The 15,883-nt window shown below is 33.8% G+C and overlaps 9 protein-coding genes across 9 annotated transcripts; 6 read left to right on the forward strand and 3 right to left on the reverse strand.

Annotated features, from left to right (window-relative positions):
• Positions 1–51: 51 nt before the first annotated feature.
• FDP41_009010 (uncharacterized protein) lies at positions 52–966 on the reverse strand (the record flags this gene model as incomplete). Its single annotated transcript, XM_044712925.1, has 1 exon — positions 52–966. One exon carries the CDS (start codon positions 964–966, stop codon positions 52–54), a length of 915 nt encoding a protein of 304 aa, XP_044557475.1.
• Positions 967–994: 28 nt separating this feature from the next.
• Positions 995–1,897, reverse strand: FDP41_009011 (uncharacterized protein; the record flags this gene model as incomplete). The annotated part of the gene is made up of 1 exon (XM_044712926.1): positions 995–1,897. The coding sequence occupies one exon, from the start codon at positions 1,895–1,897 to the stop codon at positions 995–997; it is 903 nt and encodes a 300-aa protein (XP_044557476.1).
• A 130-nt stretch (positions 1,898–2,027) lies between these two features.
• FDP41_009012 (uncharacterized protein) lies at positions 2,028–4,290 on the forward strand (the record flags this gene model as incomplete). The annotated part of the gene is made up of 2 exons (XM_044712927.1): positions 2,028–3,430; positions 3,549–4,290. 2 exons carry the CDS (start codon positions 2,028–2,030, stop codon positions 4,288–4,290), a joined length of 2,145 nt encoding a protein of 714 aa, XP_044557477.1.
• Positions 4,291–4,628: 338 nt separating this feature from the next.
• Positions 4,629–5,783, forward strand: FDP41_009013 (uncharacterized protein; the record flags this gene model as incomplete). The annotated part of the gene is made up of 1 exon (XM_044712928.1): positions 4,629–5,783. One exon carries the CDS (start codon positions 4,629–4,631, stop codon positions 5,781–5,783), a length of 1,155 nt encoding a protein of 384 aa, XP_044557478.1.
• A 259-nt stretch (positions 5,784–6,042) lies between these two features.
• FDP41_009014 (uncharacterized protein) lies at positions 6,043–7,383 on the forward strand (the record flags this gene model as incomplete). Its single annotated transcript, XM_044712929.1, has 2 exons — positions 6,043–6,386; positions 6,522–7,383. 2 exons carry the CDS (start codon positions 6,043–6,045, stop codon positions 7,381–7,383), a joined length of 1,206 nt encoding a protein of 401 aa, XP_044557479.1.
• A 322-nt stretch (positions 7,384–7,705) lies between these two features.
• FDP41_009015 (uncharacterized protein) lies at positions 7,706–10,779 on the forward strand (the record flags this gene model as incomplete). The annotated part of the gene is made up of 2 exons (XM_044712930.1): positions 7,706–8,236; positions 8,380–10,779. The coding sequence occupies 2 exons, from the start codon at positions 7,706–7,708 to the stop codon at positions 10,777–10,779; spliced, it is 2,931 nt and encodes a 976-aa protein (XP_044557480.1).
• A 132-nt stretch (positions 10,780–10,911) lies between these two features.
• On the forward strand, positions 10,912–11,976 carry FDP41_009016 (uncharacterized protein; the record flags this gene model as incomplete). The annotated part of the gene is made up of 1 exon (XM_044712931.1): positions 10,912–11,976. The coding sequence occupies one exon, from the start codon at positions 10,912–10,914 to the stop codon at positions 11,974–11,976; it is 1,065 nt and encodes a 354-aa protein (XP_044557481.1).
• Positions 11,977–12,102: 126 nt separating this feature from the next.
• Positions 12,103–13,635, forward strand: FDP41_009017 (uncharacterized protein; the record flags this gene model as incomplete). Its single annotated transcript, XM_044712932.1, has 1 exon — positions 12,103–13,635. One exon carries the CDS (start codon positions 12,103–12,105, stop codon positions 13,633–13,635), a length of 1,533 nt encoding a protein of 510 aa, XP_044557482.1.
• Positions 13,636–13,826: 191 nt separating this feature from the next.
• FDP41_009018 (uncharacterized protein) lies at positions 13,827–15,572 on the reverse strand (the record flags this gene model as incomplete). The annotated part of the gene is made up of 2 exons (XM_044712933.1): positions 13,827–14,574; positions 14,731–15,572. The coding sequence occupies 2 exons, from the start codon at positions 15,570–15,572 to the stop codon at positions 13,827–13,829; spliced, it is 1,590 nt and encodes a 529-aa protein (XP_044557483.1).
• Between the last annotated feature and the right edge of the window lie 311 nt (positions 15,573–15,883).

Genomic DNA, 15,883 nt, shown 5'->3' on the forward strand with positions numbered 1-15,883 from the left:
GCTAGTGAGAAAGAAAGCAGAGGAATGAACATTTTGTAATAATTACCATTGTTATTGCAAATTCATCACAACTTTTGTGTAAAAGTAATGAATCATGATCGGTATGCTCATAGTCTTGTTGAGTATGTTCGTGAGTGCATCATGTTGCTCCTCATTCCAATAGCAAGTAATCACACGCTCCTGCTCCTCACCTGATGCTGTGACATTGACCTCAATTTTGAAAACAATAAAATCCAAATCATTGGTAGTTCTTAAATAAATGGCCATGTCGGAGGTGGTTGAAAATTCTACTTCTACCTTTTTGATCTGTTCATTGTCGTCATGAGAGTGATGGTGATGGTGATGCTGCATTTGTTGTTGTAATGAATTTGTGAGCAAGCTCTTTTGCTGCTGCTCCATGGTGGATTCTGAGTTAAAGCATGACAACATTAAATCTCTCAGTATCATTTGCTTCTTGACTTGTGCAATGGTTTGTCTCATTTGAGGGAATGTTAAAAAAGGAACTCTCTTAATCGTTACTCCTGCAGAACTGATTAGACGCTTTTCAGAATAAACTTCTTGAGCGGCTACAAAATGATAAGTACTGTCTTGAACCTTTTTAAAAGAATTAGTTTTAAATCCTCGAAGTAAATAATTTTGGAAAGGTTCCAATTCTCTAGCCACGGGAGGAGCAAAGGGATCACTGCTGCAAGCAATCATTTCTCTGGACCACTCAGCAGCAATACCAGTCTGTGTGTTGAGTGTCTCAACATTTTCACTTTGAAGAGCATTTGTAGTCTTGTGTAATGTATTGGATATTGGTTTTAAGAAATTAAATTGACGTGCCACAGGGAGTGGAACTAGCACAGGAGGATTAAATATCATAACAGGGCAAGTTTGCTTCAAAGCATTTCCACCACATGCCTCAAGTGTTACAATTACATTCTTATCACCGTAGTAATTAATCCAAATACCTTCACATTTCATTGCCACTTTGTTTGATGGAAAATTATTTTCACGAATAATGTAATGTTCGAATTCTCTCATCACTGTTGTGCTTTTTTAAGAAAGTTTCAGAGGAGGATGTTAAATTAGAATCTGGTCTTAAAGAACTCTTGTCTGTCACAATACAATTAGTGCGAGTTGTAACTAAATGATATAACTTGCAAACAGCAAGCAATTTGCTTTCAAAAGCTTCAAATAGATTATCTCTCACAAGAGTATTCATTAAATCTTCAGAAATTGCCTTGATTTCCTTTGAACTGCTTGAATCTTTTTTAGTCTTTTGAAAGCTAATGCTAGTCAATGTTTTCTTATCTGGAGAAAAGAGAATATCCAAGTTTAACAGATTAGAACCTAAAGAGAAAATATGAGTATTACTCGATGGATCGAGCATATCTTGATACGCATACTCTTCATGACCCAATAGCTCGTTCATTTGTTTGGCAACATTGTTGAGAATTCTTTCTACAACTTCAAATAGTTGCAAATGAGAAACAGCTTTTTCACTACATTTTTTAATCACATCCAATAACTCTTTTTCCTGTAATTGAATCTTTTTAAACTCTCTTATAGACTTGGATTGTTGTGTTATTTTTTCAATTTGCGTCTTGTCCGAACCCTCTTTACTCATGATGGCACTTTGTTCTTGTATTTTTGACTTTAATGATGACATGGCATGTTTCAAGATTTCTCTTCTTTCAATGATATTATCGCTCATTTGAAGAGCATGAACCACACCATGATCTTGCACATCTTTAAGTTCCCTATCCAATTTTACAATAACTTCTTTAATCTTATCCCAATCATTTGTTGTAGGATTTGATTGAGCCGAAGAAGGAGGCTGTGATGATGATCCCGAAGTTGTTGGTGTCAAACTTGCAGTCAAGAAGGGTGAAGTGCCTGAAGAAGGAATCATTTTTTTTGCAAATTTTAGAAAAAAAAATTGGGAAAGGCTTCTCTTCTGACGATCATTCGAAAAATTTTTCACCCAAAAATTCAGAGCAACATTTAAAAACATCTGAAACACTATAATAGCAACATTGAAAATGATTCCCTCACATTCCTCCTCGTCGAATTACTTTTCATCCTCTTCTCCAAAAATTCTTCAGTCTCATCAATCTCTCTCCAATCCACAACAACAACAATCCATCACCATGATGGACCACTATCATCTGGCTATGCAACATTTCAATCGGAAAGAGTATGAGCCTTGTATTGAAAATTTAAACAAATTATTGAAAAATACAACCAATACCACAGAAATTTTCAAAATTAAACACAATATGGCCATTGCCAAATATTTATGCGAAATTAATAGTAGTGATTCATACAATGAATGTTCCGAAGAAAGATTGTTGTTAGAATTGGAAGAAATCAAACAATCTACCAAAAAACATTCTAATCATCAATTTCCTATTTTAATTTATAATCAGGCTGTTTTATACTACAAAAAAGAAAAGTACAAAAAAGTACTAGAATTATTGGAACCATTGTTTGAAAGTTTAGATTTGAATGATCAACATACCACTCAGTTATTGAAATATGATGAATTTTTAGTTTTAAAAATTTGCTTTTTATTATTGGATATCTATATCGATGTCATGAAATGTGTCGACAAGTCACTCCTTGTGATCAAATATATCGACAACAACTTTCAATCCATTATTCAAAGTTCTATTCCATCTCTTCCTCAATTGAATATTACAGAGCTTTCAATAACAGAATCTAAATTCAACATTTTCTACTACAAGTCTAAAATATCTATTCTAAGAAAGGAGAGTTTGAGCACAACACTAGAATATATTAATTCTGCCAATCAGATCATTAAAAATGCTATTGCAAAGGATAATGAAAACAAATATATTAATGATTTGATGGCAACTAAATTATGCTTATTGGATTGTTTTTTAAAAATTAACAAGAAATCAAATAATAACGATGAATCGTATTCTCAAATCATGAAAGAATGTGTTGAAATTTTGGGACAACACAGAGGAAGACTTTCACCAGTGGTTTATTTCAACAATCTTGGTTGTTTATTTCTACACATGGATAATAAGGAACCATCGATCATGTCTCAATTTTATTTTTCAAAAGCCTCCCAGAGTGGAAATGCTCAATCTCAATATAATCTTGCTTTCCAATTGCTTTTGAGAGAATCTAAAAATATTGAAGAAGTTGCACGATGTCTCTCTCAAAATAGTCCATTCCTTGCACCCTATGAGCTGTTTCACAAAGCATCTCTAACAATGTATGACAATCCATATCTTTGGATTCGAATGGGAGAATGTATATTATGTGAAAATCAGAGACTTCTCAAGAAAGATATTCATGAGGCGTTTCAGCAAATGACAAATAGTCTTGTTAATAGCCCTACTGTTTCATTACCTGTTCTGGGAAATCAATTAGGAGTGAAGAAGTTTTCAACTCACAAGGAATTTTTACAAGTGTAAGTATGGATCCATATGCACATTCAAACTCTTTGGTTCACCTACATCACCATGTGGGTACACAAACTCACGTTCTCTCTTTGTAAAATTTTTTTACTCCCATCCACACATTCACAGTCACGAAGATTCAATCATGAAGCAAAACAAATATCATTTGGAATTATTGAACGACAGATTCACACCAAATTCCCTAGAGGAAATGTCATTAGAAATGGCTGAAAAATGTTTTCACAATGCGCTCACTATTTTACAAGCTATGATTCATGAATTCAAAAAAAGACATGGAGAGAATATCACTGAGGACCATAATCACAATACTGAAGTGTCAATGTTCTATCTTCGATTACAACGAGCTCTCATGAATGTTACTCTGAAATTGGCCTATGTATCACTTGCATTAGATAATCCATTGTTATCTCTCTCGCATTGCAAAACCATCTTATCCCTTTCCTTGTCTTATTCTAATATTGTTGCCATTCCATCCATTGGAATATGTCCTATTCAATATACAATTATTGCTTTGTGTTATGCCTTTGAAGCATTAACGATCACAGATCAATCGGAAAAGATTTTTCAATTGATATCACCTCAACAATTGCAAACACTTTTATCCTATTTGCAACAACAACAAGACCATTCCATTGTACAATTTGGTCTCTTATTGAATTTAGCAATCATTCATGTCATTCAAGGAAATTATGAAAAATCTCAGCAAACACTGAATCACATAACAAGTGATCCTCAAACATTACCCTCTGAGGTGAAACCTTACTATTATTTGATACAGCTCTACTTATTGATTGTGGAGGGTAAAACGAAACAAGCTTTAGAATTGATTTCAACCATACGAGGAGTTTAATATAATTCCTCAGTGTGTACTTCCTTTGAGAACTTTTCAAAGACAGACCTTGCACAAACCAACACTCCGCACCACTACTACTACTACACAGGACTGTACTCACCTTAAAAACGTCAAACCAAAATAAATCCAGATTCCATTTGTGTTGTCCGCGTTCACTCTTTCACGTACGCGATGAATTTTTAAATTTAAAAAAAAATTGAAGGTGGCTGTGTTTCATCGCCTCGATTTCTCTCTCTCAAACAATAAACATCACACAACGAAGGCTCTTTCAGAGAGTTGATTGACCATCCTCATCATCACCATCAGATCATCATCTCTAACTCCGAAGTATCATCATGTTCTCAAGCAATCAACAACCAATTGCTGGGCGATATTACGATAAATCCATTCTCTCTCCAAAATCACAATTCAGTTACAAGGGTGGAGAGGCATCATGTACCTATATTTGTCTTGCAGCAGTTGAATATTTCCTAAGAAATTACAAGAGAATGAGACACTATTGTTGTGTTATTGATGAACAATTCATGACCAAGAGTGGTCTACATCTCGACAATAGCTTGGATGCTTATGTGGATGATCTTAAAAAGCAAATAATATCCGATATCGAACATATCATGACTGTTGGTGTTTGCAATGACAGACGAGTGGGATACACCTCTTGTGACGAAGTATACAATAGCGTTGATCATTACAAGAAGAACCTTGAACTCAAATCCATGTTCATTGGTAAATTAAGAGACAGCAATATTTTCATGCAATTGCTGAAGGAAATTGAAGTTCACTCATTGCAAAGTGAGAAACACATTACAGCTGTTGTATTGACAAAACCTCCTGAAACCATTGCCATCCTACACGATGGTCAGCACAGTAATGAAAAATTCTATTCTTGGTATATATTTGATTCTCATCCTCGAAGATTTGAAAAAGGAGGTGGAGGTTTCTATTTGTTTAGAGACATTCATGATGTTGATAGTCATTTGAAAGAATTATTTTCAACTAGTTCAGTGGAGGTGTACAACAATGTTTTTAATGGAGATTCCTACAAGATGGCATCGTATGCCATGTACGAAGCTACCATTGTACAATTGAAACGAAAAAGTGAAACACAAACTCCTTTACAACAAAAAGAGACTGTCACAACAGCCACTGATCACAAGGTTCAAACAACAACAACATGTTCACTACCTCCAAACAAGGACATGAACCAAACAACACCAAATCAGTTATCAACAAACCAAACACCATCAACACCATCCATGAAAAGTGAACACTTTGAAAAGAGGTTGGAAGAATTGGAAAATCTCACAAGAAGACAATCTGAAGAAATTCAAACATTAACCATGTTGTTGGATGAAGAACGAAATCATTCACAACAATTTCAAAATGAGAATATAATGCTCAGAAATAAGATTCTTATTCTCAAGCAGCAAATTGCAAACAAAGGAAACAACCAACCAGTGTTTGATTTGTTTGACACTTTTTTGAACTAGCATTTACTACCCACAATGACAAATTCTCTGTAAATAAATACAACAAAACTTGAGTTCTCCTTCCTTCAATCCATTCATTCCAAAAGGAATTTGATGGTACGTTCCTTTTCAAGTCCACTTTTGTCAAGATGGTTAAAAGAAATGGAAGAGGTCCAACAATTCTCAATTCTCATCAACAACAATACACAGGATTCAAAAAGAATCGCGCACCGATCGGTCATAATTCAAGAAGAGCCTTTTCAAAAAGGCCTTAAAAAAAATGCCACCACACCTTCAACGCTCCTTCTCACCTTTCCATCGGCACTCCTCCACGTCGTCAACTCCGATGACCATCTTTTTTTTAATTTATTCTCTCATAGCGATCGTAGTGTCCATAATCATGATGATGGCACAATTTACTCTCGGAGGGTGTGTCATGACTTCTAATGGATTCCAAAATGGAACAGACTATCCCACTGTTCCTTGGAAAACACCTTTTCATTTACCGAGCAATTATGAAAATATTTTGTCAGCCATGTGTCCTCATTTAGCTTCTCAAACAGTATGCTGTAATACTACACAAGTAGACAAAATGAAGGACAACTTTGTGTTGCTTGATATGGTGTAGGTTGATTATTTTTTCGTCCATAATGATCGTTTTGAATGTCAACGCCCATAATAATTATTTTAAATGCCAATGACAATAATTATTTTAAACGCCAATGAAATGACATTCTCCTTTCAAAATCATTCTGAAAGCTTTTGGAGATGTCCAGCATGTGTCTTGAACATGAAGAAAATGTGGTGTGACTTTACCTGTAATAATCAACAAGATACATTTGTTTCTATTGCTGCTATGAATCCAATTCCTAAATATAAGGACTACATTGCACAAGTAGATTTTTATCTATCCTCAGATTTCCAAAATGATTTATGGGCAAATTGTAAAGATGACAAAATGGCAGCACAACCTGTGAAAGAGCAATATCCTAATGTTCAAGCATTTCTTCAAGGTCTCATTCAGAAATCAACACCCAATCCAAATATTACTTATGTGTTTCAAAAATTAGATGATTTCAGTGGTACCATGATGCATGAAAGAATTACAATTACTAAAAAATTAAAACCACTTCGAGTACCAAAGGATTTAGACCATGAAGATATTTATGATGATTTAACAGAAAATGATTATAAGAAGGAAATTAGATCAGTCCATGAAGATAGAAAGAAAGTGAACAACATGTTACAAAGAAGATTGAATCTCTTATCAGAGGAGCAAAAACCAGTGAGTGATCAATTGTCCTACTACAATGCCACTCTCTTTAAATGCTCTTTAATTTGTCCTTGTGCTTATTGTGAACAATCATGTGGAAAAATTACTCCTGACTATACGTGTTCCATGTTTGGATTGCAATGTTATATTGTTGTCACTATTGGAGGAAGTATTTTAATTGGTCTTTTTGTGATTGCAGTGATTGGATCTTTATTTGATCGAGGATGTGAATGGATCCGAAGAAGAAAATCTAGAATTATTGTTGAAGACGAACATAATTACAACTCTGTGAATGCTTCCATTCCACCAGCAACATCAGCAACCCACAGATATAGTACTTTTAATTGATTATTATTAATAATACCTTTAAAGTATTTCGAACTATTTATAAAAATATAATACCATTTTCATCATCACTACCATTTTACCTCTTAGGATGCTGAACCTTCTTCATCACCACACACGATAATCATTGGTGTGCATCTGTATCGCTCTCCTTCTCGACCTCTCTCTCCCAAACTCTCTCCACCAACCAACAATTCTCACAAACTCTTCAACACTGAGAAGGCAGGAAAGGCAATCGGACCCGGGTTCGAGCATCCTCTCGAATTCCTCACCACCAATGATGCCGCTTCATGCGCTCTTCCATTCATGAACCCGCCAAAAAAAAATGACTTGCTTTCAGAAACGACTCTCTCCCAAATCATCAAATCATGGCCGTGATGATCATCAACAACAGAATCTGGCATCCAAAAGAGTGAAATCCGATGAAGAAGAAACCATTGACACCTCCGATGAAGAAAATGATGATGAAATGGAATCCGATGATGAGACTCAAATCAACTCAAAGGCTCATCAAGTCGATGTCATTCTCAAAGTAACTTCTAGAACTATCACATTATTCAACAAGGCAAACAAAGTCATTTCCATTCCTAACGATGATGAAAACAAATTGCAGTATGGAATTACTGATAAATTAATTGAAGAATACAATCATAGAATTGAAAACAAATATTTAATGATGACAAGTGATGAATCATCTCCGGAGAAGACTTTTGATGAAACAGACATGTCTATTTTCCTCTCTACCATGTATAGTGATCATAGTGGTCTTTCTCTTCATAAATATCAAAAAGAAGGAGTCATGTGGTTATTGAAAAATTATTTGGAAAAGAAGAATGTCATACTTGCAGATGATATGGTAGGTTGAATCTCATACTTGAAATTGTCTATATACATGTGCATCTCTCTGAAACCATCCTACTACAATGCTACTACTACTACTACTACTACTTTGAAACAACGTAAATCTCTGAAAACCCATCCTACTACTTTCCAAAAAAGGGTATTGGCAAAACCGTTCAAGTCATTTCAACTATTAATTATTTAATGAATTTTGAAAATATCAAAGGACCTTTTCTCATTGTAGTACCCAAATCTATTCTAGGAAATTGGGTCAATGAATTTAAAAAATGGCAACTTGAAACAATCAATGTTCTTGCATATTATGGAACTATTGAAAAGAAGAGAGCTCTACAAAAATATGCTATATTTTTAGATGAATCGATTCAAAATAGATATCTATTACCTAATGTTGTAATTACAACAAAAGAATCAATTACTCGACAACATTTATTTGACACAATCCATTGGAAATATGTAGTGATTGATGAAGCTCATTTCCTATCGAATCAAAATAGTAAGGTTTACAAAAAGATGAAACTACTCAAAGCTGAAGCCATGCTTTTACTCACTGGAACTCCACTTCAAAATAATTTAACACAATTTTTTTCTCTATTGAAATTTTTAAATCAAACAAAACCTTTCAACGACTCTCTCAAAGAATTCAAAAAATTATATGAATCGAATATCAAGGAATTTGGGTCAAGAATCAAAGAAATAATGCTTAGAAGAAGCAAAGAAGAAGTATTAAATAATGTCATCAAACCCAAAGAAGAATATATTCTATTATTAGAACCCACTCCTCTTCAAGAAGATTGTTTTCGAGTGGTAAGAGAAGAAATGGAAGAAGAAGAAAATTCAGAGAATACTCTTCAACATGTGATTGATTGTATGAAAATTGCAAATCATCCTTTTATTTATTTGTTAGATAAGAGTGAGAATCGAGTTTTCAATCATTCTCATCGTCATTCCTATCATCATTCATCGATGGATCCAATCTTTAACTCTCACTACTATTCTAAATTTCTCTCTACTCTCACTCGTGAATTCATGTTAAAGAAAGTGATTCAAACGAGTAGCAAATTTATTGTATTAGATTATTTACTTGAAAAACATTTCATTGAACAAAATAAGGTGGTTATATTTAGTCAATATACTACCACACTTGACATGATTGAATATTATCTCATTTGTAAGAATTATCGATATCAGAGATTAGATGGAAGCAAATCCATGGAAGAACGTGAAATTTCTATTGAAAGCTTTCAACATGAAAATTCTCAAGATTTTGTATTTCTCTTAAGCACAAAAGCAGGTGGTTTGGGATTGAATTTAGTCTCTGCCAATGTTGTCATTGAATTTGACATGATGTGGAATCCACACAATGATGATCAAGCGACGAATCGATGTCACCGAATTGGTCAAACAAAAACAGTTTATGTTTACAAATTTTTGATAAGAAATTCTATTGAAGAAAAAGTATTAGAATTTGCTCATGAAAAGCTCACAATGGCCACTAAAGTATCTTCTCATATGAAAAGAAATTCATCCATTGATGTTGATTATTATAATAGCAATATCCTAAGTAGAATGAAAAATAAGGAATTGAAAGCAATTTTACAACAAAAGAAGAAACACAAAGATTATTATTCCATCTCAACCATGTATACTCAATGGAATGAATATGATTATCAAAGTCAATTTCTGAATTTAACTTTGGATCATGTATTTACATGGTACAGCAAGGATGATATTCAATCTCTCATTTCCATCTATCAAAAGTATCCCAATATTGAATACTTGTTGAATAACAACAATGTGAAGAATACAAACAATGAGAAACGCAATCGTCCACACCATCATTCTCAATCTCGTTCACATCATCAATCTCATCGATGGAATCACTGGAGTGGAGATTTAATTCACATTTATCATTCAAAATTTTTAGAAGAAATGTTAATAGAATTGAATGATAAGATTGTGTCCATGACATTAAATCATCATGGGAAATCTCTACAAGGTAAAATGATGGCACAACAACACTCATCATTCAGCACCTCATTTTGCAACATTGAGAATGTCAATGATTTTCTCGTTACTCCATTTCGTACATTCCTTCAAATACATGAATATTATACAGATGAAGATTTTGAACAAGTTTTAAAGAGTGGATGTAAATCAACAAGGAATAGACAATTTCTAGAAACTCTAACACCACTCTTGTCTCAAGAAGAATTAGAAATACTCTTTGACAAGTATTTGGATTTGAAACACATGGTTGAGAAAATTCAAGAATTAACTCTTTGTCATGAAATTTCTGATCGTGACTATCTGAAACAAATGGTTCAATTATTATTAGAATTAGGTGAATGTGTGTCCAAACATTTCCACAAACCTTATCATGTCAAACAAGTGTGGGAATTTATTCAAAAACATTTGAACATTACGGATGACATGTATCAAGTGTATTTGTCAGTCATGGAACAAAGAAAAGAAGGACATCCAAATTACTCAAACAAGACCTCCAATCATTCAAGGAAGAAGAAATTGTCGAAGAGATGATTAACTGTATTCCATGTGATCCAGAATTGAATAATAATTATTATATAATATATTATCTAATAATATAACAATATTTTAATAATTAGGTGAATTCATGTTTTGAATTGTTTTTTTAAAAAAAATTAAAAAAAAATGCATCCACAAAATCCTCACAATGAAAAAGTCTCTTCGCCATCTTCATCAACCACTCCGATTTTAAAATCCAACCCAAGTAATTACCAGAAGAGACCAACAACTGATTCATGGTTCTCTCCTCTCTTTAAATTATCCACTTTCAATTCTTACTATTCCTTTTTTTCAAGCCTAACTGCTAGCACCTTTTCTTCTTCCATTCCAAAAGGGGCTCTTCTCACCACGATGGCATCAGGCTCTTCATCACGAGTGAATATGGTAACAAGATTCATTCATAAAATTCCTGAACCATTCCGTACTGTTGCTCTGGCTGGAATTGCTTCCATTGTTTTCATAGCCTATCATGATCTTCCACATTCATCAGCAGATGACACCATCGGTTATTGGACAGGATTTCATGGAGTAAATCTAACAAATGTATTTAAAAGTAGATTGTATCATAAAAAAGAAACTGCGTTTTTAACGAAAATAGATTCTCCCTATCCTTTTGAATCTGAATTTGATTTGTTAAATGAGAACGCTTTTAATTTTTCAAAAGAATGGCATGATTATTGGAGAGAAATGAAATTAGATGCAAATCCACCTAATACTCAAGAAGAAGATTTAATACATCCATTAGATTCACATATTTTCACGCTTCGAAAAGGAAAACAAATAGATTTGGAACACTTATGGTTCTTGTATTTGCAATTACATTCAATCAAGTATGATACCATCTCAGAGTTAATTAGAAATAATAAGGTTTCCAATGATTTATTGTATGATTTGAAAATAGCAAGTACACGAGATGATGAATTTCGACATTTTACACAAAATTATGTTGTAAATAAGGATGATCTCAACAACAAGGATAGCACTAAATCACTTGATGAACTCATTCAACAGAACATTTCTCATCAAAATTTATGCTCGATTTTTCAAAAAAGAAAACTCAATGAAGAATATCAACGTCGATTAATCACAAAGAAAGATCTTCTCACTCCACAAGACTATTTGAGAATTTTTTATACAGAAAATAGAACCTATAGGTTTAGTGCAATGTATGATCGAAATTTTGTCAAGTAGTACTTCTCAAGATCATAACGGTGTTTACGATGTACTTTACATTCTCGAACTAAATCACTTTCCATTGCTGAGTTGCCTAATTTTCAAAAATGTCAGTTGCCAAAAGAATTCTCGCACATAAAAAAAATGCAAGTCAACAACAACCCTCCAATCACAACACCACCACCACAACAACAACAAAACAACAATACTTGTCCACCCATCAGTATGAACACTCCTTCCTCAAACCCTCCATCTTCTTCTCTATCCTCATTCAACAACAACAAGTATTCAAATTTACCTCCGGATCACATTCTCAACAAACAACATTCAAAAATTAGTATTAAACAAGTGCAGAAACCAACTCAACCTTGTTCCATCAATAATAACAACAACATTCCTTCCTCTTCTCCAATGAATGTGAATATTGCTCCTCAAGTAAACTCTTTTATGAAGGATTCATCAGAAACTCCTTATCACCAACCACCACCACTACCACAACAACAACAACCATTATCGATGAGTACAACTTCCACAAGTCCAACGACTCTAATCTTGCCAACTTTGAACAACAATAATTCTATTACTTTGACTACTACTAATACCAATACTACTACTAACAGTATGGTCGGAGTAACATCATCAAAGACAACCACTCCACATCATCATCATCAAGTGGACATCCACGACGAGTCTCACTCAACAACAAATTATACTACTACAAATCACAACAATAACCATCCTCCTCCTTCTATGAATACTAGTCTCACTTCCAACCTCACAAATCAAGTACCAACAACACCTTCAATAACGAATCATACGACGACTTCCAATAATAATAGTCAACAATGCATTTCTCAAATTCCATCTTCTGCCTCAACCAACATTCCAAAGAATACGATGAAATTTCTTGTGGATACTCATTCCATGAAATTATTATCGGAATGTAATAACACAACAACAAGCAATTCCTATTTTCACATTCGAATTGGTAATTCCAAACAATTAGAAATGGAAATTACAAGACATGCCAATCGAATCAAATATTTTTCAAATTCATGTGTTTATGACATTGAGTCACAAACAAAGAATTGGAGTCATTGTTTTAGAATTGAAAGTGAATATATTGATGATAAGCCATTACTCTACATTCCTATTACTGGTTCTATTCAATTAAATATTGAAATACCAAATATGGATATTCATTTGCATGACGATCATTCAGTGAAATATGATTTGAGATGGTGCATTGATTGTGCAAGTCATAGTGCTGGATGTATTTTGCTACCCATCAGATATGGATATAATTGTGTGTTGTTATTGAAAATGATGAGATTGGAATATGTTGAATTTATTGCTGTGAAATCGGTGGATTTGTATTATTACAAGAGCTTGGTTGGAACGAATCATTCGAATACTATCAACACTATCAACAATACTACAATGAATCAAGTCATGAGCAGTGCGAATACTGTCATGAACAGTGTCATGCATAGTCTTGTGAATTTACATCAAATGCAATCCTCTGCCAACAAACAACAAAATTCCATCATGCAACCACCACCAACAACAACAACAAGTCTGCAGACTGTCGAAGAGCAGCACACTTCAGACAAGATGGATACTTCCAATGACTTGGATTGTTCAAAATTGCAAAGTGATGAATCTCTAAGCCAGTAGAGTAGTGTCTAAGAAAGAATAAACACTTCACTTTGACTCTTTACTACTTAGTCCAATGAATGTGAGACCATTGTTGAATATGAGAGAGATTGAATGTCTTTACTACTTAGTCCATTGAGTTGAATGTTAAAATACTTCGCCATGTGAGAGTGGATTGATGATTTTATAAAATCCTTTCTATTGTCTGATTTCTAAATTGAATTTTCATCTCCAATTTCACTTACTGCATTCTCTTCTTCACTCAACTTTCTGCAACGATCAGCAACCACAATTCCAACATCACTCAATGGAAAATCTTCTCTCCACAAAATTTCAAATAACTTTTTGTGCATTCGTGTGAACATGGTGTTCACATCAGGATAGGTTGCATAGAGTACAAAACATGAGGTATTGCAAGCACCTCTCACTTGATGGTTCATTATTGTTGAATAATCAAAATAATCTTCCAATTTCACAAAACCATTCACACCTCCTTCAGAATATAAAAAATATAAATCTGGTTTCTCATAGGATAATGCAATCATTGAACCTTTCAAATAAATTTCATCTAATACATAATGAGATTTAAATTGTTTCAAATAACTTGGTGCAACTGTGGAATCAATAACAAATGGTCCTCCAGTAGGTGGTAATTGTGTACCTCTATTCGCAAATCCTCTTCCATATTCAATAAATTTATCTTCAGTGGTTCTAATAATAGTTGTGTAACTGGTACAATATATTTCTTTTGGAACATAATTTAAATTATTAATGTACTGAATATCAATATAACTTCCTGAGGTTGCATGCATATTTTCATAGTGATTGTTACTACCACCCACACAAATAGTTGAATCATCAAGAAGAGCAACAAAACCAAAACTATGAGTTTGTAAATTAATAATTGGTCTTTTTGTTGTGAATACAATTTCTCTCCAAGTGGTGGAAGTGTTTCCAGGTCTGTCAATGATGTGAAATATGTTTCAATTATGAACATGTGTTTGTGAAATATGTTTCAAATATATTTGAACATTCACATTCCAAATTCACAAAATATGTTTCAAATATATTATTCACATACATTCACAAATTCCAAATTCAAACATTCACACTTACCTACACCAAATCACTTGACCACTAATTCGAATCTCACAATGATTAGTCACACAAAAACTCAATGAATAGGCACATTCCACATGAGTAATTTCTCGATTGGTAATACCTCCACTCTGATCCCAATAAGGATCAAAAGCCAATGCAGAATCTAAATTTAGAGCATGTTTTGGAATATCCACTCCAACATTGTCATAATGATTTTGATCTCCACCATAGAGTACACATCGATTCAATGTTGAATCAAATACCCAATAGAGCATTCCATAAGAATCTCCACGAATAGCAAGTACTTTTAATTTCACTCCATCAAATTTGATCATGTATCCAACAGGAGTGGCAGAATGTTCCACGTCATAGACATAGACTCTTCCACTACCTGCTTCAAGAAGATAGATTCGATTCGAAACACACAACACTTGTGCGATAGTTCCAAAATCTTCTGGAAGATTCACAGATGCAAAACATGTTCGTTTGATAAATCCTTCAGAATCGACCTGATGTTGTGAAGAGGGATGAGATGCATAAAAAGTATTTGTTTTCATGACATGGAACTTTCGACAAGAACCACTTGTGGCAATGACAGATTCTGGTAAATAAATGTGATGATGACTTTGTTTGGTAGAGTTCAACAAGTAAGAAGAGTGAGGAGAAGGAGGAGGATTGAGATATCGTCGTATATAAGAGGAGTTGTTGTTGTTGTTGTCATTGTTGGAATTCTTTCTTCTCTTGTCTTGACTGTTATTGCGGTTACTACTTGTACTATGATCGATAGGATCCATGTCCGATTGTTGATCAGATTCGTTACTCGGAGAAGAAAAGAAGTTTCTAATTTTGTTGATCATGATGATGATGAGAGTACAGATGCGATAAATTGATCTTTATCAAATAAATTCGGAGAGAATGAATTTTCAGAGAGTACTTCTAACGGCAGTGTTCTTCAGGTTGTTTTGGCTCTTATTTTTTTCAATGAGCCAAAACTTGAACTGTATCAGTGTGATCTTATCACCTCACAAAATGGTACCAATCATGAGGTTCATTCATCCTTGTTCGGCTGTTCCTTTGATGGTGTGGGTACTGCTTGGGGAGGAACTTCATGGTTGTGTTGGTGAATTGAAGTGGAGTATGTTGGATCTGTGTGAGTTGTAATCGTAAT

This window comes from Naegleria fowleri (assembly GCF_008403515.1).
Source record: "Naegleria fowleri strain ATCC 30894 chromosome Unknown tig66, whole genome shotgun sequence".
NCBI lineage: Eukaryota > Heterolobosea > Eutetramitea > Acrasida > Naegleriidae > Naegleria > Naegleria fowleri.